The sequence below is a fragment of the Manacus vitellinus genome, unplaced genomic scaffold (genome assembly GCF_001715985.3).
Source record: "Manacus vitellinus isolate BGI_N305 unplaced genomic scaffold, ASM171598v3 scaffold_36_pilon, whole genome shotgun sequence".
Lineage (NCBI taxonomy): Eukaryota > Metazoa > Chordata > Aves > Passeriformes > Pipridae > Manacus > Manacus vitellinus.
In genome coordinates this window covers 6,743,886-6,769,305 of record NW_021940508.1, presented here as the reverse complement: position 1 = coordinate 6,769,305, position 25,420 = coordinate 6,743,886, and the positions used below count along the sequence as shown (strand labels likewise).

Here is a 25,420-nt window from a genome sequence, read left to right as displayed (position 1 = left end):
ACACCGGAACAGGCTCCCCAGGGAAGAGGTCAGAGCACCAAGGCTGACAGAGTTCAAGAAGTGTTGGGACAACACTCTCAGGCACGTGGTGTGACTCGGAGTGTCCTGTGCAGGGCCAGGAGTTGAACTCAGTGATCGTGATGGATCCCATCCAACTCAGGATTTGCTGTGATTTTACAAGAAATTCTAATCCATTCCTACAAGAAGTCGGTGGAGAATCCTATGAGCAGGACTAGAGGAGCCCTGCCTCTGTTCAAGAGGAATAGAGGACAAATGTGTTTAGCAGACCATTCCAATGGCCTGGAATATCAGACCTACAGGAGCATAAGGCTCTAGCGGGTAGTGGTGCATAGTGCACCCTAATGCCAACAAGCTAAACAGGGAAGAACCCACTCCTATTTCTGGGGGGACAAAGGAACTTTTCATGTTCCCATGGTCTTCCAGTGAGCAGGTGCACACGATGCTGGAAGGGAGAAGGGCTAGGAGAGCTGACCCAAACTGGCCAAAGGGATATTCCATACCACAGAACACCAACCATGCCCAGTACACAAACTGGGGGAGAGTGGGGTGTGAATGAGCAGCTGTGTGAGAAGTGGTTGCCAGCTGGGTTTAAACCTCAGCAGGAGGGGAAGCCCTTGAAGTAAGAACACCCATGAGGAAAGGAAGCCCATGGGGCAGGAAATGTCAATAGGGAGATCTCCCTTCCCAGAGTGGATGGACTGTGGCCACTGTAAGGTCTCATGGTCCCCATGGGGCCTGACTGGGGTAGGACACATGGCTCTGGGGCCCCAGGCAGAACCCAGGGGGCACAGGGAGATGCCAGTCATGGTGGCAAAGGGGTGCCCTCAGCTGCCCCCTCATTAATCCCACAACAGCCAGGGCAAGTCTGAGCCAACAGCCTCTTCCTCCCTCCAGCACATCTGGGGACTGCCCAGCAAGGAGCTGGGATGAGGGGAGAGTGCTCCAGAAAGGCTCTTGCCAGGGGTCTCTGCTGAAGTGGTGGGCATCTGGAAAGGGGCACAGGCTGGGGACAAACTCTGTCCTCGATACCAAAAGCCCTCCTGGGGCTGCTGGGGTTCACAGGGAAGGGTGGCCAAGCCAAGCTCCCTGGCTGCTCTAAGTGCTGGTCTGGAGGACACCCTCAGCCTCCCAGCAGGGTTACACAGCACAGGGGCAGATGCTCTCGGAACTCCTGCGGGTGCTGTTCGAATCAGGAGCCATGTCCCACAAGTGGCAGGGAAGAAAGATGAGGTTTTCCAGCCCTCTTGCTGGATTAAATTAGTGTTTGTAATTAGGAGAGGTGCTAGGGAAGATTTGGGCTGCCAGGAGCTGGGGCACTCACCCAGCATCCCATGTAATCCCTGCCCCAGCCTCCACAGCAGACAGAGTCCAGGATCCATCTTCCCCTTGACTTGCTGGATGGTGATGTCCCTACACTGGCAGGGAGATCTCCACCCCTTGGTCAGGCTGAGAAAGGCTTTAGGAAGTCATGGAGAGCTCCTGTCAGAGAATCCCTTCCCAGGTGGCCAAAAGCTGATGGCTTATTTTCCCTGGGTGGGGCAGCTGGAGCTGCCTCTCTCAGGACAGGACAGCATTTGTGTCCCTGCAGAGCTTGGAGAGGATAAACAGCCCTGGGTGACAGTTCCCGGTGATATTTAACCCAAAACCGGAGTGGGGCAGGCGAAGCACCAGCCCTCCATCCTTAACCGCCGCTGCCATAGGCTTTCCCGGCAGGAGCGATCTCCCCGACAGAGGTGGTGTGAGGACAGGGAGAGCAGTGCCGCCAGACAGCTCCCAAGTAGACAGCGCACCTGAGCTGCCCGCCCGCCCTCCCGGGCCGGCTGTCGGTGCGCCCTCTACCCCGCAGGAAGTTGAGCTATTTTAAACACAGCGCTCCCAATTTCAGTGTTTATTCCCACTGCTATGAAAGCCCCCGCTCATCCTTCTGCCGGTAAATCCCTCCCCCCTTAAATGGAGCCGGTTTGATGGAGCCCTGCAAGATCTGACAGGCTTTGGGGCAGAAACCCCACAGCTCAGCCCCACACAACTCCTGCCCTCCCCATCGTGGCTCAGCCCCAAGGGCCCAGGGACACGTTCTGCCACCCGAACTGCATTTTACCCTTTTTGCAGAAACCCTCAGCTCCTGCAGCCCCTAAAAGCCAACAGTACACAGCTGCTCTGTGTATCCCACAGCCACTGCCTCAAGACAGGGCCCCCCACCCCCGTCAAGCCGAGGGCTGGGCTGTACTCCAGACCCAGGGCGTCCCTGACGTAAAACCAAATACATAAGTGCACATTCTTCAGTTCAGAGAAGAGAAAATAAACCAAGCAAGGCAGAAGAGGGGGAAAGGAAGAAAAACCATGATCAGAAGCCATCGATTGGGTCTGGGACACCACGCAAGGCCAGCTGATCTTCCAAGACCATTGAGACACATGGAATGTGCTGAGCATCCCCTCTCCCCTAACCACAGTGGTGTCACACTGCACTGCACACACCAGAGGCAGCCCAAGTGACCCTTGTGCCTGGAAGAGATGGAGATTGCTGGAGAGGTCCTTTGCTGCAGAGCCAAAGCAGGAGGAGATCTGACAGCTCATGGCCAGACTTAGAGAAGCAACACCAGGTACCTGCTTGTCAGGCTCTTATCTGGCACTTCCCACCAGGCCAGGGCAGGGCAGAGACCCTGCCAAAGCCATTTCTCCCCTTAGTAGAGCTAGGAGGAGTTACACATGAACAGCAGCCCTGATCACAGCAGGAAAGCACATGTACAGATGGACTCCACCAGAGCAAGGAGTGCTCAGACAGCACCAGAGACACAGGCTTAGACAGTGCCAGCACCACACAAAGGAACTGCTGGGGCCTGGCTAGAGTTTTGTGGGATTTTTATTAATTTTTTTTTATTATTTTTCGTGGGGTTTTATTTTTTTAATACAGGCTAGCGTTGTACCCTTTTGCTAAAGCTGCTGATTCTGCCACATAAACTAGAACAGAAATTTCTCAGAAATTAAGTCAGTTCCCCTTCCTTGTTAATTCACTGTCTGCCTCCCAACTGAACACCACTCTGGATTTGTGTTTGCAGAAAACATCCCCTGTACAAAGTCTGACGTGCAGCTACACTGTTCTGACTGAGGAATGAAGAAGCCAAGAGTCCACTGAACATTGGATTTTTCCCTGTACAACGTGGCCTGGTGTGGAGTTTGGTCCACCGAGGACAGCGAGTTAACCGTAGAGATCGTCGTCATTGTCTTCGCTGTACACGTTGCCCCCGCTGCCACCTCCCGTGCCTTGGCTCGGACCGGCGCCGCCCTGGTTGCCTGAGGGGAACCTGTGTGCAGCAGAGCAGGAGGGGAGAGAAGAGACGCTGTTCAAAAGCCTCCTCGCAGCTCAGCACCATCCCCTCCCTCCGCACCAACCCCTGCTGACGCGTAGGACAGGCAGGAGGAATGGGACGAAGCCTTAGGGCAGGTCAAAGGGCTCACAGCTGCTGGCTGTTGCTTGTGTTACAGGAGAAAGGTTGTTGGACTTGAGGAGCACTAACAGGGCAGCTACAACTGACCTGCAGCACAGCCTACACTCACCACGCTGTGGGGAACAGGAATGTGTGCTGTACACACTGGGGAGAACAGGAACTCCGATTGGAAAAGGGGATTGTTGCCCAGAACCCATTAGAAAGCTGCCTAGGTGCCACCCGCCCCTCACACCCCACAGGTACCTGAAGCTGCCAAAGCCACGGCTCTGCTGTAGGGTCTGTGCAAACATCTCGTATTTCCTGATGTCATTGTCACTGACAGAGCGGCGAGCAAAGCGCATGGCCTCCTCAAAGTGATCCCTACGGATCTCGGGGACCGGGTCATCCTCCTCCACCTCCTACAGCAGGACAGAGGGACCAGGTGAATCGTGTGCCCGAGGGCCATCCAGAGCCTCCCTCCAGGCCAGGATGCTCCAATACTACCCCCATGGCAGGGGTTGGAGAGGCAGGCATGAGTCAGGGCTGCAGCAGGTGCCTCCTGTGAGCAAGTGCTGACCATGAGGCCCCTGAGCAGGGTCCTCAAACTCCCAGAAGATGAGAAGGAAGTGTTCCAGCTCTGTACTCCGCGCAGGAGCCCGCTCATCCCCGAGGATGCCAGAGGAATACGTGAGCCCCACTCACCATGGCAGAGGGGTTGGTCTGCCGCTCGCGCTCTCGCCGGATCTCGCTCTCGATGGATTCACGGATGGCCAGTTTGCAGGCACGCTGGCAAATCTCTGTCAGGTCAGCCCCCGAAAAGCCATTGGTCATCTTAGCCAGGAAATCCAGGTCGACATCCTAGTGAAAAACACAAAAGCAAGAGAGGCCTTTCCTTAACACCTCACATCCTCAGGTGACAGAGAGGTGTGTTCAGATCCGAAGGTGCTGCCTTAACTATGGACAATTTTGGAAAAATCAGCTGATAAGATTCTTGGTTTTGGGAAAACGTAACCACACATGAAAGCAGGCTATGCTTCTCACACCCACCAGGAATCCACAGGGTGGCTGTAAATGCCTCTGCACTTGCAGATTTAGGATATGATTTGCTCAGGTCTCAGCATGAGGAGTTAAACAAAACACCATCAGACTGGAAATAGAGATGGGGTGCAGGCAGACCAAGACAACTGAGCTCTCCTCCTCCCACTCAGCTGAGAGGGTAGTACAGCAATCTCCTTTGAAACTTTCTTTCCCAACAACCCCTAAAAAGGTAAGCTGAGCACGAAAAGGCTTGGGCTCTTACTTCATGCCTGCTTTTCTCTGAATAACTCTCAGCTGCATTATTCCTTCTCCCCAGGCAAGGGACACAGCTCTTGCCTATGGCAGGGTTCAACAACAGCTCACTGCAATGGTTCCTCTTCAATTTCAATTTCCCCACCCTGTGTTCTACAGGATTTTTTTTTTTCAAGTACCAGAAACTTTTCCATCTCACCATAACAGGCTTTTCTGATCTTGCACTGTGAGCAGAACTCCACTATGTGTGGAGACCTGCTGTGGTTGCACACCAGCACCTAGCTTTGCTGATACCTAGGCTCCGAGCTCAAGGTTCTTCTTCCACCCTACCACATGGATCAGCCTCCAGGCCCCTGTGCTGTCCCCAGCCTGTGAGGAACACGAGCAGCATGCAGCAAACCCAAGCCAGACGCAGTCAGGGCACAGATCCTACCTTGGCAACTGGTGATTTCCTCAGGTTGGCCTTAAGAATTGCAACCCGGGACTTCTCATCAGGCAGGGGGATGTAGATGAGCTGATCCAGGCGGCCGGGGCGCAGGATGGCCGGGTCAATGATGTCTGGCCTGTTGGTGGCACCGATGATGAAGACGTTTTTCTTGGTGGACATGCCATCCATCTCCGTCAGGATCTGGTTGATGACACGGTCTGCGGCACCACCGCCATCGCCGATGTTCCCACCTCGGGCCTTGGCGATGGAGTCCAGCTCATCAAAGAACAGCACACAAGGGGCTGCTTGGCGAGCCTGCAGAAAGCAATGGGAGCCATTATTCTCTGCTAATACCTCTCAAAAAGGGGCACGCCGACTCCACACTAAGCCTTCTCTACCATTAACACAGTTCAGAGGAGTACCAGAGCACTGCTGCCACAAGGAGAGCTTGGAAGAGCTGCTTCAGAGTAGTTCCCTGCCACACAAACCCTCCATTAAATTCTCCTGAACAAGCTGAATTTTGCCAAAGTGGGAGAACTGTGAACCAGGCAGAAGAGTACAAACTCCAGTGACTAGAGGGAAAACTGGAGCCATTTTGCTGGAGTAGAACTCTTCCTGCAAGACCTGAGGATGCCAACTGGTTATTCAGGCACGCAAGCAGGTGAGATATACCCAACGGAAGGGGGAAGTCCAATTGTTGTCTTCAGCTACCTAATGTGTAGTTACTGGGAAAGGGAGCTGGATCTTTCTTCACAGTGTGCAGTGAGAGGAGGAGAAACCACAGCCACAAAGAAAATCCCAGTGAGAAATACAGAAAAAAATTGTTCACAATGAGAGCGCTTTAACACCAGCACACAGGTCCAGGGAGGTTAGGGATTCTTCAACCTTCTCTCAGGCCAAGTGGGAAAAACACTGAAGACACAAAAAAAACCCAGGCCAGTAAGACAGATGTGGTGGGGACAAAGTTCTGAGGGAACCTCAGCACAAACACGGCATGGGGAGTAGAAGAAACACTTTACCTTGTCAAAGATCTCGCGCACGTTGGCTTCAGACTCGCCAAACCACATGGTGAGCAATTCCGGCCCCTTGATGGAAATGAAGTTTGCCTGGCATTCATTGGCAATGGCTTTGGCCAGCAGCGTCTTACCACAACCAGGTGGCCCATAGAAGAGAACCCCTTTTGATGGGGTCATGCCAAATTTGAGGAACTTGTCTGGGTGTTCCACAGGATACTGAAGGAAAACAAACCAAGAAACCTCTCGTGATGAGCCAGAACAGGCCTGTACCTTGTAAGAACAGAATACTTTGGGTGGGAAGGGACAGTCCAAATCCACTGCCATGAGCAAGAACACCTTTCTCTGATTCAGTCTGGGTTCTCTGCCTACCAGAAACACTACCTGAGATGTCTGTTGAGTAAAACACAAGAAACTGCCTGGTGCCATTGCAGTTTTTAAGTGGACACCGGTCCATTTTTTCAAAAGCACCATGGCTAAGTTGGAAAGCTGCCCTAAATAACCCCTTTACCTCTAGGAACTAAGTACCAGTTCAGGTAGTTTTCCAGCACACTTAACCTCAGTTTCACTCTGCCCTGTAGAAGCAAAAGGGAACAGCTCATTACCTAACCTATTTGCTCTGCTCTCCAGAGACAGGTAAGGTGTCTGATGTGAGCCTTTATCCTCAGCAATGAGGTCAGACACAGACAGGTGATGATTTTAACATCAGAAAATTAAACTGAAAATTTAGATTCTTTTATTCACAGACAGGATGTTTCTACAGTGCCAACTGAAAGCAAGAATGTATCAAACCAAATCATGCCCATACAGACACCTGGAGCTTCCACAGATCACTCATGACTTTTTGTCCCAGCCTTTCCCTTTGTAGAGGGCTTTGCAATTACTTCTCACCTGTCCCTGTGCTAAGGCTGATGGGGAGCCCTTCAAAGGCTCTCTGTAGGAGCATCTTCATCCACTGCCTGGCAGATAAAGCCACCATGTGAGATGATTCTCAGCAGTGGTCCCACTCCTGGTCTCCACTGAGAAGCAGAACTGTGGCTTTCTGCATGTTGCACAACACCCACCCAAAATGTCACTGTAGACTCAGCTCAGGGAAGCCTGATGCTGCTCCCAGCACCTTCCTCTCCAAGTTCACTAAGATGGAACAGCATGGTATTTATAGTCCACTACAAGCAGATACCATAAAGCCCCTGCATTTACCGTGTTTGCAGCCCAAACAGGAAAATGAAGACATTCTGAATTTTATTATCATAATTATTTTTCAAGCTGGCTAAGCAAAAAATCTTTCATAAAGCCTTACCTGTACAAGCTCCTGGAGTTCTCTCTTTACATCTTCTAGACCACCAATATCTTCCCAGGTAACTTGTGGCACCTCCACCACAGTCTCCCGAAGAGCAGAAGGGTTGCTCTGGCTCAGAGCCCACTGTCAATACAAGAAACAGCATTATATAAATTCTAGCATGTAATGTTTTACTTGCTTCAGAGAAGCAATTGCACCCAGAAGAAAGAGGGGCACTCCTGCATTACCCTGAAGTCATCCATGGTCACAGCCAGCGAGTTCATCACTTCAGCATCGATGGTTTCATCTTCCAAGTCTATGAGATCCATCTTCTTTCTGATAGCCTGAAGAGCAGCTTCTGAGCAAAGAGCAGCCAAGTCAGCACCAACATGGCCATGGGTCTCGTTTGCCACCTGAAAGCAGAGCACTGACTATGACTCACAGGGATACACGCAAGGTCAACACTGGGAGGTGCAGAGCTCTGGATGTAGGACAGCAACACCAGGGCTTTCCTGCGGATCCAAGTGCTACCACATGTTTAACAGGCAAAGACACTGCTGTTCCACTGCCTACCAGAGATCAAAACTGCATCTGGAATTCAGATGGTGTGCAGAAAGATAACCCTGAGGACTGCAGTTCTTCATTCAGGACAGAGATGACAGGCACCATCCAACTTACAGATGGTGTCCAGTTGTACCACAGTGCTCATCCAGCTGTGTGGGAGCTGTTTCAAGCCTGCTGCCCTTTTAAATAGAACACCACAGCAAACAAACCCAGGAGGACAATGGCAAGGCACTTCCAGATTGGAATGATACATATTTGTTTCACTTAGCCACGCCATTCTTCACTGATACACCAGCCAGAAGGAGGTCACACATTCATTGCAGTTTCACGCTGCCCTAATCGAGCAACTACATATATCTGGTCAAGTCTTAACAACTCTCCCACTACAAAACAAGAGCACCAGGAATGAGACAAGCTTTCCTAATAGCACACTACTCACCTGTTCCAGATCCACATCATCAGCCAGTTTCATATTTTTCGTGTGGATCTGCAGGATCTCCAGGCGCCCAGTGGCATCTGGGATACCAATATCCACCTCTCTGTCAAAGCGACCTGGGGAGTACAAACACTTGTTGAGCTTTTGATTCTGCACAGTAGAGGAGCTGAGGTTGCTGCCTTCTCTGACTGAACAACATGATGACATGCCACAAACAACTTCTGAGACTGCCAGAGCTTTGCATTTCTCTGCAGCATCTAACAGCACAGTAGCAGAGACAGGTCAGAGGAGAAGGAAAGACTTTAGCCATTTGGGAAGTGAGACTACTGTATTAGCTAGTGTTCAGGATTATATGACACATAGCATTGCTCGTTTAGTAATTTTTTCTAAGTTTCACTTTTAGGAAATTATGCTTCCCCAAACCAAGATACCATGACAAATTTTTGTTTATTTCTACCTTTGTGCCTTTATCACAAGAGGTCACAATTACTGAGAGATTTAATTTTTCAGAACTTTCACGGCAGTACCCAAGCAATCAAACACATGAAACCAGAGAGGTAGGAAACCAGGGTATCACCACAATATTAACTTAGTTAGGTATGTACACCTGTATTTTTCCTCTAGTCATGGCTGTGCTTCCAAATGGCTCACTACATATTTAAGAGGCCATTTGCCCCTACACACCTGACAGACTCTACCAAGTGGTCACACACCAGACGTTCATTCCCAATGCACTGTTTTGAACACCTGAATCTCAGAATCTACTGTATTTCTCATTAATAAAAGACAGAGAAATAGATCATTCAGAGCTTTCTGCAGTCTAAGGCATGAACATCCCCTCCGGCATTTACTCCTTAAGCGTGTCCTGAAATAGCTTCACCTAAGAGAGGCTAGCACACTTTTCCACTTCAAAGTATTATTTCTACAAGCTCTCACCTAATGTGGCACAGAAAACGGCACCAAAGGCCGGAAGCCCAGAAATTAATTCCTAGCAAGCAGCTGGAGACAGGGCAGTAGTTTATGTAACACACAGGAAGTGTTAAGCATTAATTTCTGCTCAATCCTCCCGGGGCCCCTGAGGCATGGCCTGCAACAAAGTATGTGACACACAAGAAGAGGTGTGCTACCGAATCTCCTGAGCGCTGGGTCGATGCTGTTGGGTCTGTTGGTGGCTGCCATCACGATCACGTGCGCTCTCTGCTTCAGCCCGTCCATGAGGGTCAGCAGCTGAGACACGATGCGACGTTCCACCTCTCCGTGTGTCTGTGCAGAGAGAAAGCAGTGGTTACACCAACAGCTCTACAAGGAGCAGGGGAGCCAGCACTGCGCCAGGGCATGCAGATACAACATGATGGTAACAAACATCAAGAACTGTATAGGGTCCTTCTCACTCCCAACCCAACTGCTTTACCCCGTAGTCAAACGCAGAGATTTGTGCCAGCTGCTACCAAAAAGGACATGCTCTCTTTACCTTCTCTCTTTTAGGAGCAATGGCATCCAGTTCATCAATGAAGATGATGGCGGGAGCGTTCTTCTCTGCTTCCTCAAAGGCTTTCCTCAGGTTGCTCTCAGACTCACCAGCCAGCTTGCTCATTATCTCGGGACCTAAAAAAATAGCAACATTGTGGCAACGAGAAGAGAGGCAGTTAGCCCCAAAAACAGGCAGCTGAATTTTTTTAGTACAACGACCACATGGAACAATCTATATTTCAAGCCAAAGCAAATACTATCAATCAAGTTCACTAAATCTGCAGCTGAAAGGCAAGACCAGCATGCAGAATTACTTTCTATCATTATTTTGGTGTTTTCAGTTTAATCTAAGAGAATGCAGCACTAGTCAATGAGCTACCTTTAGCTGCCTCTTTCCTTACCCTATTTCACACCTGGTGAGCTTCTCTGTAATGTGCCACCACACACAGTTAATGCCAGTCCTAGCTTGCAAGAGAAGCAATCAAATTATATGGTGATGAATTATCAGGGTAGGGAGGGAAAAAGCTCTGTGAAGCCACCTTTAGCTTATGTTACACAGATACACATTTACCTTTGTATGATCCTATAAATGAGTTTAAAAAATTAAATCAAACAGACACGAACAAACAAAACCACAGTCCCCATCTCCTCTCAAAGGTTAAATAAAAAACAGTGTGCAAATACATCGATCTCAAAAGGAAAGACAGCATTCCTCTGACATCTGCAATTGCTGAACACTAATGAAAGTTTACAGATTTTTGCATCATGCTGATGGGAGTGGCAATGAACAGAAAGTATGCTTCTGAAGGACCCAAGAAAAAGAAACCTGACCCTCAGGAGCACTAAGGTTCCAAGCCACAGCAACACGGGTGTAGGCAGGTACTCTGAGTGTTTCATTACAGGTAACTCACCAGTTCATACCAGCTCTGTCTACAACACTGCCTGCAGCTCAGAGTTGGGACCAGCAGACAGAGAATGCATTGCTAACTCTGACAATGTTATTTTTATTATGCAATAGATGTACCAGTGTCTGAAGAAACGGCTGGTGCATTAGCATTCAGTGACAGCTTGCACACACTTGAGGAAGTATATGACAAGGGTGACATATGGCTGAAACAGGCCCATCTACATCCACTATCTTGAGATACAAAGCAAGTCACTTCCCTACTGCTGGTCAATGCTGTGCTGTGTTACATTCTCCTTTGCTGCTGTTGTCACGGGCCTACAAGACTGAAATCAGAGAAGAAAAGCTGCACTTCTTCAGTAAAAATGTTCAGTTATTCCAGCACTGACTAAAATAGGACAGAAAAGCAGTGTAGAAAATCCAGAATTTGGCCTTTACTAGATATCAACCAGCAGCCACCTCAGCTGCTACAGAGGAGTTATCAACAGGAGTTCTGTCAGTTGTAGCAACATCCCAAGGAATTCATTATAGCTTTCTGGAAAGTTCCTTCCAATTAATTTTACATGAAACAAAATGGGTCTTATACTTTAGAGGGGAAAGAAAACCACAGCCACAGCAGCTTCTTTTCTGAATGGAACATGATGGGAGCAACAGAAACCTTGCCAGCTCTGTCCTCACCAACATAAATGGACAGACAGACTCCAAATTCCTGTGTCACACTGCAATCTTCCAAGTGTCCTGCTACAGCACAGTCAAGCTTCAGGGAAGTGCCACTACAGATGCTTCCACACAAACAGCCTTCAAGTGTCCCCAGAGGCCCACTTGAAAGAGGTAAGGAAGGATGTCAGGGAGACAGTGTGGCTCTAAGCATGCCCTATTAACATCATTCTGTACCATAAGATGAATGAATGAGCACACAGCAGATCTGGGGCCAAAGCAGCCACAAAACTTACCGTTGATCAGGAAGAAGAAAGCCCCCGTTTCGTTGGCCACTGCTCGGGCAATCAGTGTTTTACCAGTGCCAGGAGGACCATACAGCAGGATCCCACGTGGAGGCTGAGGACAAAGGCCAGAGGCTTAGGTGGTGAGTATCTGAATGCTTAAGTAGCTTCACAGTGAAACTGTAAGCATTTGATAAAGCCAGTCTGAAACTGTGATGCAAACTCATGCAACAGCTGCCATCGCAGCATTGCTATCAACACCCTTATACTTCGCATAACACACAACAGAAACCTTGCCAGTAACTGGCAGCTCTGACTCAAAGCATCACTCCCTTTACAAGATGCCAGCGCTTCAGTCTGTGTCCAGAACAAGTAAGCAAATACTCTTCTAACACCAGCATTAAAATGGGGAAAAAAAAAAAAGCCAACACAGATTACTTATTCCCCTCCCCAGTGCCTCCTAAACCCCCATCCTGGAGAGATCCACTCATCCAGGTGGTGCACACAGGGACGTACCTTCACTCCTATGGCCTTGAAGAGAGCAGGGTGTCGGAGGGGCAGCTCCACCATCTCTTTGATCTGAGCCAGCTGCTTCCGGCAGCCACCGATGTCGTCGTAGCCCACTTCATTCAGCGACTCCTCTTCATCCTACCCAGAAGGAAACACATTAAACATTTCAGTGAAAACAATAGTTCAACAACCCCTCCCAGTCTACAGAAGACAAGAATACGGATTTTCGCTTGTAGACATTTTCTTGCCTGTCTTGAGATTCTCACTTTCAAGTCTTCCTGGTGTCTTCTACCATTGTTTCTTAGCTCTGTCTTCCCAGACATACAAAGGGAATTGCCTGCACGTACTCAGACTTCACTGAAGCCCACCTTCTGGAATGACAGCCTCTGCTGCCAGGTTCCCTACAGACTCTAGCACAAAACAAGCTCTGTGACCCTTTGATGGGGCTAACAGAAGTAATAAGAGACAACATCAGTATAAAATATACTTTCTCCTTAAATAGAAAGTGCTGTGTCTAACTACCTGACATGGTCTGTCTGACACACAGTTCGCAGATGCAGCATTGTCTTTTGCGACTGACTCCAATCAGCACAGAATGTTAGATCCAGACATATGGATAAGATCAACTGTAACCAATCCTTTCTTCACAGCATCCATTCATTCAGCTGTCCAAACCTACACTGGCCTCAGTTATCTGTAACATTAGCCCACACCAAAATAATAAAATAACAGTCTAGAATCTCAGAGGGGCTCAGTCCAAGCCCCACTTACTTCAAGCAGGGCTGGACCTATCAAGCACTGAAGGTCTCCAGGTTTGGAGATTCCTGCCTGCTCTGGGTCCTGCTCCAGGGCTGGGGAAAACATTTTTCCTAGGATCTACTGCCAGTGCCTCTGGTCCTGTCCCTGGGTACAGCACTCAGAAGAACCTGGTCATCTATCTCTTCCCACCAGGCAGTTGTCAGGAAGCCTGCCCTTTAGCCTTCCCTTATCCAGTCTGCATCATTCCATGACCCCAGTCCCTCCTCTGACCTCCAGCTCATCATTCTGGTTGCCTTGGCTGAACTTGCTCCTATCTATCACTGCTGTGTCCTGAAGGGGCCAAATTGGATTCATGGGGTGCCCAGATGCAGCTCACAAGTGCCACAGAGATGAATACAGCTAAACACAAACCAGCACTCACTCTATTTTCAAGTAGAAAAAAGGCACTTATTCTATGAATTATGCATCTACCGTAGCTCATTTCCTACTCTTAAACAGTAAGGTGACCAAGACCTGTCAGACAGGCCCTTCAGGCTGCCTTAAGGTTGCAACACTCAAGGCTAGACACCAAAAGGGACTGGGGAAACATGTTTTGTGTTTTAAAGTCATCCATTTTGGGATTACAAATTTCTCATTCAAAAAGTACCAATTGCTTTCTTTTCACGTGGCATGAAATTTAGCAACATTATAAGCTCTCCCTGCTATGGATCAAGGGCACACTGGAATTAAAAGAAGTACCTAAGCTTGAGGTATCCAGATACCTCCAGCATGAGGTATCTGGAAGCGGATGCAAAAGAGCTGCTGCCAAAGCATGCTTCTCATCAGCAACCCTACACCCTGGTGCCTTCAGCATATGAAGAAGGACAATGGAAGTACGTTTCTCTGACTACCTTCTGCAGCAGTTTATCTCCTGAAAACAGAGTTTCTAACCATTATGTTCAATATAGAAAATGGCAAAACAGGAACTCCAAATACTGCTGCCCTCAAACACTGCCATGGAAACAGACTTTGGACAGAGGAGATTCAGCAGGAGAACCACATGGCAGGATTCTGCTCACCTCTCGTTTGATGGGCTCTCCTTCACAATGGATCACTGTGTCTGGAGCCACTATGCAGTAAGGGCTTGGATCTGTCTCCACCACTTTGAACTCCACTGCACGCATCCCTCCACGCACCAAGAAGATGTCACCTGTAAAATCCCACACATCAGTGGCCTCCTGCAACCCACATCTCCAAAATGTTGACCCCTGTACCATCAGCAGCCCCAGAGTTCAAGGAAAGGGGTTACACAAGCAGACAGTGCTAGCATTTGTAACACTGCTCTGTGTGTTAAACTCCAGATCTGCACCTACTGTGACCACCCAAGCACTGCTTAAGTTCTCAAATTTCATCCAGTACAAAACAGCAAACAACAGAAGAGAACACCCAGCCCAAATACAGAACACAAAGGCAAGGAATCACATTTCTTTTCCATTCAGTTTCAATTTAAAATTTCTAGAACAGGCAGAAAGCCCTAACTTAATAAAAATTCATTCTGAATTTATTATAACTAGTTGCTACTAGTTATAACTGTATACAGAAACAGAATAACAAATAACACTATGACTCCAGGCTAAACTGGGCTACAGACCCTGGGTAACTTCAGCTTGTGTCTGTAGTGTATTCAGACCTATTTACAGCAGAAGTGCTACGAGCATAACCCCAAAAGTGCATTTGGTTCTCTCCACACCCTCCCAGTTATTACTTAAATTACTCTGAAGAAGGGAAATTAGTCAGGGTGCGAACTGGTATACTTGTTTTGTTTTCAGCTGTGATAGAAGTAATTTTCTTCTTAGTAACTGGTAAATACAGTGCTGTGCTTTGGATTTTCTATGAGAATAACACTGATAACAAACTGATATTTCAGTTGTTGCTCAGCAGTCTTTACCCTGAACCAAGAACTTATCAGTGTCCCATGCTCTGGCGAGGACCAGGTGCACAAAAAACTGGGAGCAAGCATGGCCAGGAGAGTTGAAACGAACTGCCCAAAGGGATATTCCACACCACAGAATGCCATGCCCAGTATATAAACTGGGGGGATTTCACTGGGGAACGCCAAGCACTGCTGGGGGGTGGGATGGGCGTCAGTCAGCAGGTGGTCAGCAACTGTGTTGTGTAACACTTGCCTTTCTTGGGTTTCATCACTACCCTTTTCCAATACAATTACTACTATAATCTTCATTATTGTTACATTTTACTTTGCTTCAATTATTAAACTGTTCTTATCCTACGAATTTTTACTTTTTTTCCTGATCTCCTCCCCATCCCGTGGGTGGGTGAGGAATGAGTGAGTGGCTGCGTGTGATACTTATTTGCCTGCTGGGGTCAAAGGAAAACATTCCTTTCTTGCACCCAACAGGAACACAAAGGGTTGAGACAAGGATAGATCCCAGCAGGCACTCATTGTATCAATAGCTGGTGACAATGTAGATTTGCACCTGTTCTCAGGGTGTATTTTTTAACACTTTGTTGTACCTGTTCCCTGGGGTGATATTTATGGTCCTTGGGGCCTGGGCAAAGGTTATCATCGGGTTGTTCTTCGTAGTAGTGCCTTATGATACAATGGAATTGCTGGTAGGGAAGCAAATCTGGTAACTGCACTGAGCACTGCTTCTCCTTGAGTTCTTCGGGAGCCATCCACTGGGAACTACTGGTAATTGCACCTTTGCTACACCTCCTCCCTCCCTCACGATGTCTTCCTTCTCCTTCGGGCTGACTAAAGTAGCGGTTGAGAATTTGAAAGATTTTTAATATCCTTTCAAAACACCTGAAACCAAGCTAGTCCTTATCACTGAATCATGGAATATCCTGAGTTGGAAGGGATACACAGGGGTCATCATGTCCAACCTCTGCCCCTGCACAGGACAGCCCCAGGAGTCACACCATGTGCCTGAGAGCATTGTCCAAACACTTCTGGCTTCTGGAATTCTGTCACGGTTGGTGCTGTGAACCAGCATGTTGCAGAATGTGCTTCAGGTCTTGTTTAAGGTTAACAGTATTTAAAACATCAGCCAGAGATGTGTTCATAGCATGGATAGTTATGAGTGGCAGGGTGTGTGGAATAGTATGGGAAAGCAACTAAGACAGTGGTTACCTCCAACAGTTTGGTGTCTCAATCCTGAATAAGTGTACAGTCCTAAAAAACTATTAAAATATCTGGAAAAAGGTGTGCTGTCATGCTGGCAGTTTGAGAGAGACTCAGATCACTGCAGTGTGCTGGGACCTGGCCCAGGCCCATGGAACCTTGTTCAACACTATTCCATACCCTCAGAGGAAAAGAAGGTCTTTGGATCTGACAAACCATCAGGCACTGAGGCTACTCCAGTTCCAGAGACACGGCACTGAGAGGGTGCATCACATTCCCAATCGTGCACCAGCCTCTGGAAAATCAAATGATTCAGTGGACTGTTCAGGACTACACCAAGCACAAAGGGTGGTAGGACCATCAAACACATACACACATTTAGCAAAAGCCACCTGGTGACTGGCCCTGCCCAACCAACGCTTCTGTGTACTGTAGAAGGGGATAAAGTTCCTGTAGTTCACATAAAAAATAGGATGGGGAAAACAGTCTTGGTTACTCCTGCCTCAGACAAAGGCAAGCCCATCCGTGGTTCTGCTCTTCCTCAAGGACCTGGGTGCACCTGGTGGGTGATGTGGGAGGATGGGGAAGTACAATGTATGGCTCAAGGTGATTTGATTTTGGGTGAGAGTAGGAAATTAACTAAATTGTATTATGTTAATTGCTATATAATACTGCATATTATAAATTCTATGGCAGCTACATGCACATAACCACCTTGCAGCAGCCATCTCCACCACTCCACATTTGGGGGTCTGAACCCAATTCCCTCTCTGATTACCATATTAATTGAGGATGAACTTTGAGAAAACCAGGTAAGCACTACACACACCCAAACAACTCATTAATATGCAGGCAACTCCCCAATTCCATCATAAGGTAGCAACTTTCTCCCAGTCCCACTTGAGCCTTTTCTGATGATCTCTCATTTTAGACAGGTAAAAAAAGCAGAGCTATCAAACTGCTCTGCCAGCCAGCAGCAGCAATAGCTCCTTCTGAAGATTAGGGAAAATTTAAATCAACACCAACAAATCTCACTCTACAGATGTCGGTCTAATCTAACCTGTGCAAGCCTCTAGAAATTCTCTGTATTCAGTCTTAGGACTAGCTCACAGTTGCTGCCATGAGGACTTCAATGACAGGCATTATTACCTTTCCTGATGGGTCTGTAGGCTTCCAGGAAGTAGGGCTTGAGATAGACCTCAAACAGATTCCCTGTGATCCCCTCTACCGTGTCATCAATTGGCAGCACGTGGATACGTTTGCCATATTTCACATCTGGGCAGGGCTGGATGCTGCAACGGAAGAAAATGCCAGTTAGCCACATCATGCTGGACTTACACCTGAGTCTGGAGAAGGCAGTGATGCCCCGTTCCAGGAAAGTACATCCAAAGACCACACCAAGTCCCGGTGAGACCTCCCACCTGCATAAGAACATTTCAATGCTGAAAACGCAAAAATCATACCACCAAGGGCTAGTCTTCACAGCACACACTTGCCTTCACTCCTCTCAGCCCTGCCCAAGACCACTGGGGAGTTTCATACTTTCTTCCTATCCTTCTGCTCTCCTGCAGCCCCACTCACTGTCCCCAAGGCATATTCACACATTACTAATGCAGCCTACAGACCTGCAATAGTCACAAGTCACAAGAACCAGTTGCATGGGAAAGTGAGCTGGGGAAAACTCTTTGTTCCTTCTCTCTCTCACTTACTACAGAGACCAGCGTTCTTGTTGCTGACAAACCTGATTTCTGAGCAAAGGCTCTCACAGGACCAACTAGGGGTAAACACCTTTGCAGCCAGGTGTCTGTCAATCCCACTTTGTGGGGGCTGACAATTAGGTTAAAGGTTGGAGGCCCTTTCCCCCTTTTAAAATACATGCTACAGTTACTATTGTGGGGTGAAACAGCCTTCTTTAGCCACAGCTCAGAGTATCAAGCAATGGCAGAAAGCTCAAACTGGCTTTGCCAGCTAAGAGAAGCCTGTGTGGAACTGTAGCTAAACACACAGCTTTTCATATGTGACTTTTGTCACATATCCCAACAGATTCTTTTACCACATGCCTTACAGAGAGGACATAGCAAAAGGGTGAAGGAAAAGACATACTATCCCAGAAGGAAAACTGTTGACAGATCACAATCAGGAAGCGATTAGCACGAATCTGCATCTTGGCAGAAACGAGGGCACAGTAAGCAGTTAAAGACTGGCAAAAAAAACTTTGAGGGCAAGAGATTTGAAAATTCCTTCACCTCACAACGAGTCAAGACAATTGTTAACACATTTGGGAGGCTGAGAACCACTACAGACACAGTGCCGACAGAGGAGAGCACAGGCTGTCACACTAGAAGAGACTCCAACAGTAACCTCACATCAGTTTAAAGTAAGGATTCACCTCTATTTTAAATCCACAGACAGGCACAAAGCACCACTGTGTCCCAACTACACTGGTGTTTAAAAATTACATTTTTTAGTGGTAGAGAGATGGATGGAATGGCCTAATTTCTCTCATCTGTGAAGTTTGTATGAAAAATATTTTGCATTTAAAGATTATTCCAGACACCACCTCAGAAAGTCTAGTGTCAGAAACCAGGCTCCAACTTGCCCAGAAAATGCAGAATATTCCATACTGGGACAGTGCTCAGGAGGAAGAGCTGTTAGCCCTCTCATATTTAAGACTGCATACTACCATTTTTATGTTTGGGAAATGCTCACATGCTCCCTTTCTCCCCTCTCCCATCACAGAATGGAACCTGTCTCCCGTAAGCCAAGATCCATACTTCAAAGCTTTCCTACTACTTTTAAGGTCCCTTCCAACCCAAATCATCCTGTGATTCTGCTTTCTGTAAGTGTTGCACAACAAAATCCCCGCAACGTTTTTTAAGCGTTCCTAATTTTAAAATTCTTTTCACAACAGAAACTGGAATATAAACATTCTTGGGGGATTTTTAATCCTGCTGTATGACTGTTTCATTCTTTTTGCCACTTGTCTCTAGCAAGTTTTAACTTCTTTTTGCCATAGGGCAGCTCAGATACTACGAGCACAACTACCGCGTTGCTAATTCCCTTCCACAGGTAACATTGTGTCCTCACCTGATCACATCACCCAGGCGCACCCTCAGGTTGTTGCGAACAACCCTGTTCATGCGAATCTTCTCATCTGAGCAGGTATCATCTGACAGAACAATGCAGACTGCTTCTCTCCTCTTCTTCCCTTTTAGCAGGACAGTGTCTCCTCTGAACAGCTGCAGTTCATCCATTTTTGCCTGTAAACAGCGAGAGCGTCAGAACAAGCTTTTGACAAAACAGGAATTCAAGCATTTGAAGGACAGTTACCTGACTTCGGAAAACGCACCTTGGAAGTGATACACTGAATCCACAAGCACAGAGGCTCCCACTATGCTGGTGTAGAACTAATCCCGAAGCCAAAGTAAGGGCACAAGCCCAAATGAATCCCACAAATCGAGACTCAAAAAAACATTTTATCACTGAAGAGAAACAAGACAACCCTCCCTCCCCTGTGATAGCTGTAGCTTCTGACACAAACACTTGTAGAGTCATGTTGCAAAATTACATTTCAAGTTAACAGACAGCAACGGCTTGCAAAATTACCAGATTAAATGCTTTGGCTCTACAGATGACGCACCTGGGACAGTGACACAACACTGTTGTCTTCGTTGATGGCTTCATCAACAATTAACCGATTGGGCCTGTTCTTCTGCTTCAGAATAGCAGTCGATAAGTCATCCGCTTTAGAGCTGGGAGAGAGAACACAACCCATGAGGCTCAGTGACACTGGTCCTGTCCAGCCACCCCCATTTCCTGTAAGTTTCTTTGTTGTCTTGTCTTTTAGAAATTACACTTGTTTGTAGGACAAAAAGGAACATTTTTTTTACCAGGGGCCAGCTGCAGGAGTTCAAAGGACAATGTTTTCCGTCAGTAAATATAACTAGGAGCCTCAAATGGAAAGAGCTATGAAGCTATCTATGAAAAGAAGTGGCCAGTGAGATGTTGCTGACTGTAAGATGTTCTGCCTCAAAGAATTACTCAGACTCATCTGAAATCACATGTAAACACTGCCAACAAAACAAAAATTGAAGTCTGTTTGGTGTGAAATCCCAGGTAAATAGGGGAATTAAAGGACAATGATGCAGCTCTCCTGATAGGAAGAGCTGTAAGAGGTTAGCTTGCCAAGGCTTATTAGTTAAACCTAGCAAGTTAATATAAATATTCAAGTGCTCATAGAAAATGATTCTGCGTCTTTTTTTAGGATATAAGCACCTTTCCATAATACCTTCACAGGAGTCACTGCAGCTCTAGCCTATGACACCACAAAAACACAAGAGATAATCCATTCACCTTGATAAAACAGGGCAAGCAAAACACCGAGGAAAGGGACGAGAGGCAGGTTATTAACTGTTTTCCTTCAAAATCTAATACAGCGAATAATTCACTCTAGGAAAGAAGAGGAATTTGAACCAAGTGATTTCGGAGGATACGTTCTCCAAGTATTCCAGATGTGCCAGTGTCAGAATGGAAAACTTTGCACAGTTTGACTTGATTGTGACAAAGAAAACAAAGTCTCCCTTTGCCCTAAGCAAGCAGCAAGCACTGGCAAAGAGCAGGGAGCTTTGTGGGCAATGGTGACAGTCATACACTTTGGCTCCCTTTCGCTCTTTTAGGGATAGAATGACCAGAAAAAAAACCAAACTTTGAGTGGAAATGGCAGCTGGGCATCATTTGGCATGTTCACTGCATTTTTAGAAGTCCATCAGAGAGGGGTGACATACCTACGGTGTGATGTTACCCCTGCTCCTCAACACAGAGGCCTTTCCAAGACAGGCTACATGGTCTTGGCTCCTTCCTCCAGTATATAAAAGGGGAAACAATACTGAGCAAGCCTGTGGGGGCAGCCAGCTTGTTTCCAAGAGGCTATCAAGCTTCCCGTAAATCTGAGCAGCACAGGAAACATGTTGCAAATGACAGGCAACATTATTTTAAGTGAACAAAAGGGGAAGTTGCAAAACATATCTTTCCTGGATTGCCACTACTGGGAAAGTTACCTTTTTGCCCCTCTTCATTGCAGACTGAAGGAGGGAAGATATTATAGATCTAGTCTCTGAACAAAAAAAGGACACGAGAAAGGCTGCCGGATACATCCTGGAAGGAGTTTATGAATTCCATCTTCAATCTAAAATGTGATCTGGTTAGAGTCCTAAAAAGTCTGGGATTTCCAGGAAAACCAAAAGAGCAGTAAGGAAACTGAATACATTTTCAGGCCAGGTTGTGGTTAAACAGTGCAAAAAACCAACAACCTACTTGTAAGGACCTTGCCTCAGAATTAGCTCCTGGCCACTGGAAACTAATTTAGCAGCAAGATTTAAAAATTTGAGGTAAGGGACACCAGGGAGACACAATACTCCTATTTGGCTTGTTCCAAGTGTGAATGTAACTCATACCCCCCTGACCACGAAATGTGGATCCAAAGGCCTTTTGATAAGAAACTGCTGCCAGATTCCAGCTACATGAGCTGTCACTGGAACCGGGTGGCTGTCCCTGGGGACACAGGGACTGCCACAAAGCCTGGAAAACAGCCTGGGACATAAGACCAAAAATAAATTGTAAAGGGACCAGGCAGCAAGTGGAAGCTTTTCAACCAAAACTGTCCACAAACCAAAAGCTGTAGGAAACTGGAAAGAAAGTTAGGACATCTCCCAACGCGCGACAGTGATGAAGAACATGGCAAGAGTCCACTTGGTTCCGCTGAATGTGAGAGAAAAGTTTTGGTATGGAAGAACTGGACCTACAGTTCCCTAAGAAGGGAGGGCTGGATCAATGTCAAGTGCACTTAAGAGCGATCGAAAAGCTTGGAGGCATTAAAAATGGAATAAAAGTCTCCAAGAAACAGCATGGAGGCATTCAAATGCGCGGGGTCAGTTTCAGTGCTCTGACCCGACAGTTCTGCTGAGATAAAAACAAAAGTTCTACAAAATTACAAGTCAGATAGGCATGATGTTATTTCTCCTGCAGATAAGGGTAAGCACTTGGACAGACAAGCACTCCCCATCTTCCATCAGTAATTTACAGTGTTGTTACCATCACCATTTACCCTTGTTGCATCTCTCTGGGGGTTCCTCCTGCTATAGCTGAAATTACAGGGCCGAACAGATCTGTGCACCTCAACCACACTCAGACAAACCCTGACATCTGTGGGAAGGGCAGCATGAACAGAAAATACCAATCAGGAAACCCTAAGGCAGGGGTTGGGGCTCTCTCCTGCCAATTTTCCTACTCCTGCTGGCAAGCTTCAGCAAAGGGTAGGGACAGACAGCTAACCTAGGTAATTTTTACAGTTCCTCAGTGAGCTTTCTATCAGAGAGAGCCTAGTGCAAACCCTCCAAATTATCTCCCTGACCCACTCCTTTTGTCAGCTCCCTCACACACCTTCCCTCTCACTCCTTTCTTTCCCTGACTCAACAAAGAGACAAACTTAACACAAACTGCAGCTTTAGAGCTGTTTTGGAATTGAAAGGAAATTCAAGCTGCCCCTAGACAGAGGCCAGAAGAGAGGATACAGTGCTCAGCACCGTGAATGGCCCAGCTTGTACACAAAGTGCAAGACATCCATAAAACTGAAGCAAATATGTATTAGCACTAAAGGCCAACCACAGTGGGTTCCCTGTTCACTTCCCTGTTCACGTCCTCAGCCCGCTTCCCTCCCTCAGTAAAGCAGTTCAACAGACCCATTTGACACAGGGAAGGAGCAGAGGGACTTTCTACAACTTAGAGAATCACAGACTATCCTGAGCCAGAAGGGACCCACAAGAATCATTGAGCACAACCCTTGGCCCTGCACAGGACTCCCCCAAGAGTCACATCACATGCCCGACAGTATCATCCAAACACTTCTTGAACTCTGTCAGGCTTGGTGCTGTGACCACTGTCCTGGGGAGCCTGTTCCAGTGCTCAACCACCTGCTAGGTGAAGAATCTTTTCCTAATATCCAACCTAAACCTCTCCTGACACAACTTCACGGACTTTCATCACTCCACCGTTTCTCTCTGTGTCAGAGCTCCCCTCATTCAGCACATAACACCCAGAGGCATCACAGGGGAGGGTATGAAGAGTCAGAGCAGAAAGTAACTACCAATCAGTGATCCTCCTGAAAACGACAACCAACCTCAAAAGCCCTGCTTAAAGTAAGGAAACAAGCTGTTCCTGTAAGTCTGTGCTAAAAATAAGCAAAAAGTCACTGTCTCAGAATGATTCCAGCTGCGGAAACAAAAGTGAAAACTGCCATGCCCTCTGTGTGCTGGCCTGGCTTTTTATAACCCTCCTTATGAAATCACTTCCCAGATAGGAGAGTGTTTCCTACCACAAGCAGTTTCTTACCACCCTTAACATCTGAATTACAGACTAAACTGCCTTTCCCAGGCAGGTTTTCAAGAACAAAAAAAATTCATAAATACAGTTTTGTCCACAAGCAAGGTGCCTGAGGTATGTGGTGACTGCAGTCACTTACTGAAACGAGACAACCACGGGGTGAGTTCAGACTCGTGCTGGAGACGCCAAGTTTTCAACACTGCTTCAGACAGGCTGGCACAGGAAAACAGGAATCCCTTCAGAACCCACACTCCCTGAGCTTTTGGAATGCTTACTTGCCGTGCTAAGGCTCGGCTCAGCAAGATGGCTGCCAGCAGCAGGGACAAAAAATGGCATCTAAAAAGTAACCCCGTCCCAGCTGCAAAGTAACTTTTGCTGGTTCCTACTCAGGCGAGAAGAAGTTTGCTAACGTAGCAATCCCCTTTTAAAGACACTGTTCACCCTGCTCGGCTGCTAGCAAGGCTCTGGGAATGTCACTTCCACCATGGCCACAGAATGCCTGGCACACCTCGCTGAAACTGACCCGGCAGGACCAAGCAGGTCCGGATTCCAGGAGTGCCAAAAGGAAAGGAAAACACACGCAAAAGGACAGGAAAGGGACCAAAAGCGCCTCTGGCAAGGCCAAAAAGTCACTTCGAGTATCCCTGCTTTGGGGAAAATTTATCTTTCGGTTCTATTTTACTCCTCTCGAGGGGCACGTGGGCTGCGAGCAGGGGCTGTTACTCATTTCTGAGGAGAGTAGAAGACGATTCTCAGCCTGGAACTCAGCAGAGCCATGAAGAGCGAGGCCGGACACCCGAGAGGAAAACACCGCCGATCGCCTCGGCCATGCCCGGCACAACATGTCGCGTCGGCCAGCGCCAAGGCCCTTCGCCAGCCCCGCCCCGGGGGCCGCGGCGAGCCCGCGGTGCCCGGGACGAGGCCGGGAAACAAAGCCCTCCGCGGTGCGGGGCCGGCGGCCCGGGCCCGGGCAAGGCCCTGCGGGAGGCCCGGCCTGGCCTCGCCCCCCCGCCATGACTCGACACTTCCCGGCGCGGCCCGGCCGTGGCGGTGCGGGCGGCGGGGGGCCCCAGCCCGTCCTGGCGCCGCCGCCCGCCCGCCTGGGGCCCGCGGGCCGCACCGGAGAGGCGGGCGGGCCGCGCCGGGCCCAGGCCGCGGCAGGGCCTAGCCCGCGGGGAGGTGGCGGGGCCGCACTTACTCGGATCCCGAGGCCATGGTGATGCGGGGAAGGGGACGAGGGGCGGGCGGGCGGGTCCGCGGGGCGGGCGGGGGGTCCGGAGGGTCGCGGGGTCGCGGGCGGCGGGGCGACGGGTCTGGGCGTCCGCGCTGGCTGAGCCTCAGCGCCGACTCATCGGCGGGCGGGAGTCCCGCCCACGCCGCCTGCCCTGCCTAGCAACAGCCTGCGCCGGCCAATCGGAAATTCCGCCCGGCCACCGCCCCGGCCAATGGGTGGTGGGGAAAGAAAAAAAGGGTGAGCGCTCCGCCTTCGCCCCGCCCCCTAAGCGCCCTCTGGCCAATCGCCGCGAGCCAGGCGCCGCTCCTCGCAGCCAATCGAAGCGCGGCGTTCAGCTGAATGACAGCGCCCGGGCGGCCAAAGGCGAAGAGCCACCGACGGGAACATGCGGGCGGGAAGTCCCGCCCCCGCGCCCGCCCGCGCCCCGCGATTGGGCGGTGCCCCAGGGAAGGGCCAATGAGGAGGGGCGGGGCGCGCACGCGGAGCCGTTCCCGCCACCCGGGGCTCCCGCGGTCCTGCCCGTGGGATCGTGGAATGCCCTGGGATGGGAGGGACCGTGAAGATCATCTGGTTCCAACCGCCTGCCGTAAGCAGGGACACCTTCCATCAGATCCAGTTGCTCAGAACCCCATCCAGTCTGGCCTTG

The 25,420-nt window shown here is 48.7% G+C and overlaps 1 protein-coding gene across 1 annotated transcript; it reads right to left on the bottom strand.

Annotated features, from left to right (window-relative positions):
• Positions 1-2,863: 2,863 nt before the first annotated feature.
• On the bottom strand, positions 2,864-24,794 carry VCP (valosin containing protein). Its single transcript, XM_018077247.2, has 17 exons — positions 24,739-24,794; positions 19,804-19,915; positions 19,251-19,423; positions 17,313-17,455; positions 14,098-14,228; positions 12,287-12,418; positions 11,783-11,885; positions 9,927-10,060; positions 9,583-9,718; positions 8,459-8,571; positions 7,704-7,868; positions 7,477-7,599; positions 6,183-6,395; positions 5,170-5,478; positions 4,149-4,304; positions 3,711-3,865; positions 2,864-3,323 (listed from the first exon to the last, which is right to left on the bottom strand). The coding sequence occupies exons 1-17, from the start codon at positions 24,753-24,755 to the stop codon at positions 3,218-3,220; spliced, it is 2,421 nt and encodes an 806-aa protein (XP_017932736.1). The 5' UTR covers positions 24,756-24,794; the 3' UTR covers positions 2,864-3,217.
• Positions 24,795-25,420: the final 626 nt, after the last annotated feature.

Coding starts and splice junctions, on each gene's coding strand:
- VCP (XM_018077247.2), bottom strand. Junction 12,419..14,097: donor GAGAGCCCATCAAACGAGAG/GTGAGCAGAATC, acceptor CCTTCTGGGTAG/GATGAAGAGGAGTCGCTGAA. Junction 3,324..3,710: donor CGTGGCTTTGGCAGCTTCAG/GTACCTGTGGGG, acceptor TGCTGCACACAG/GTTCCCCTCAGGCAACCAGG.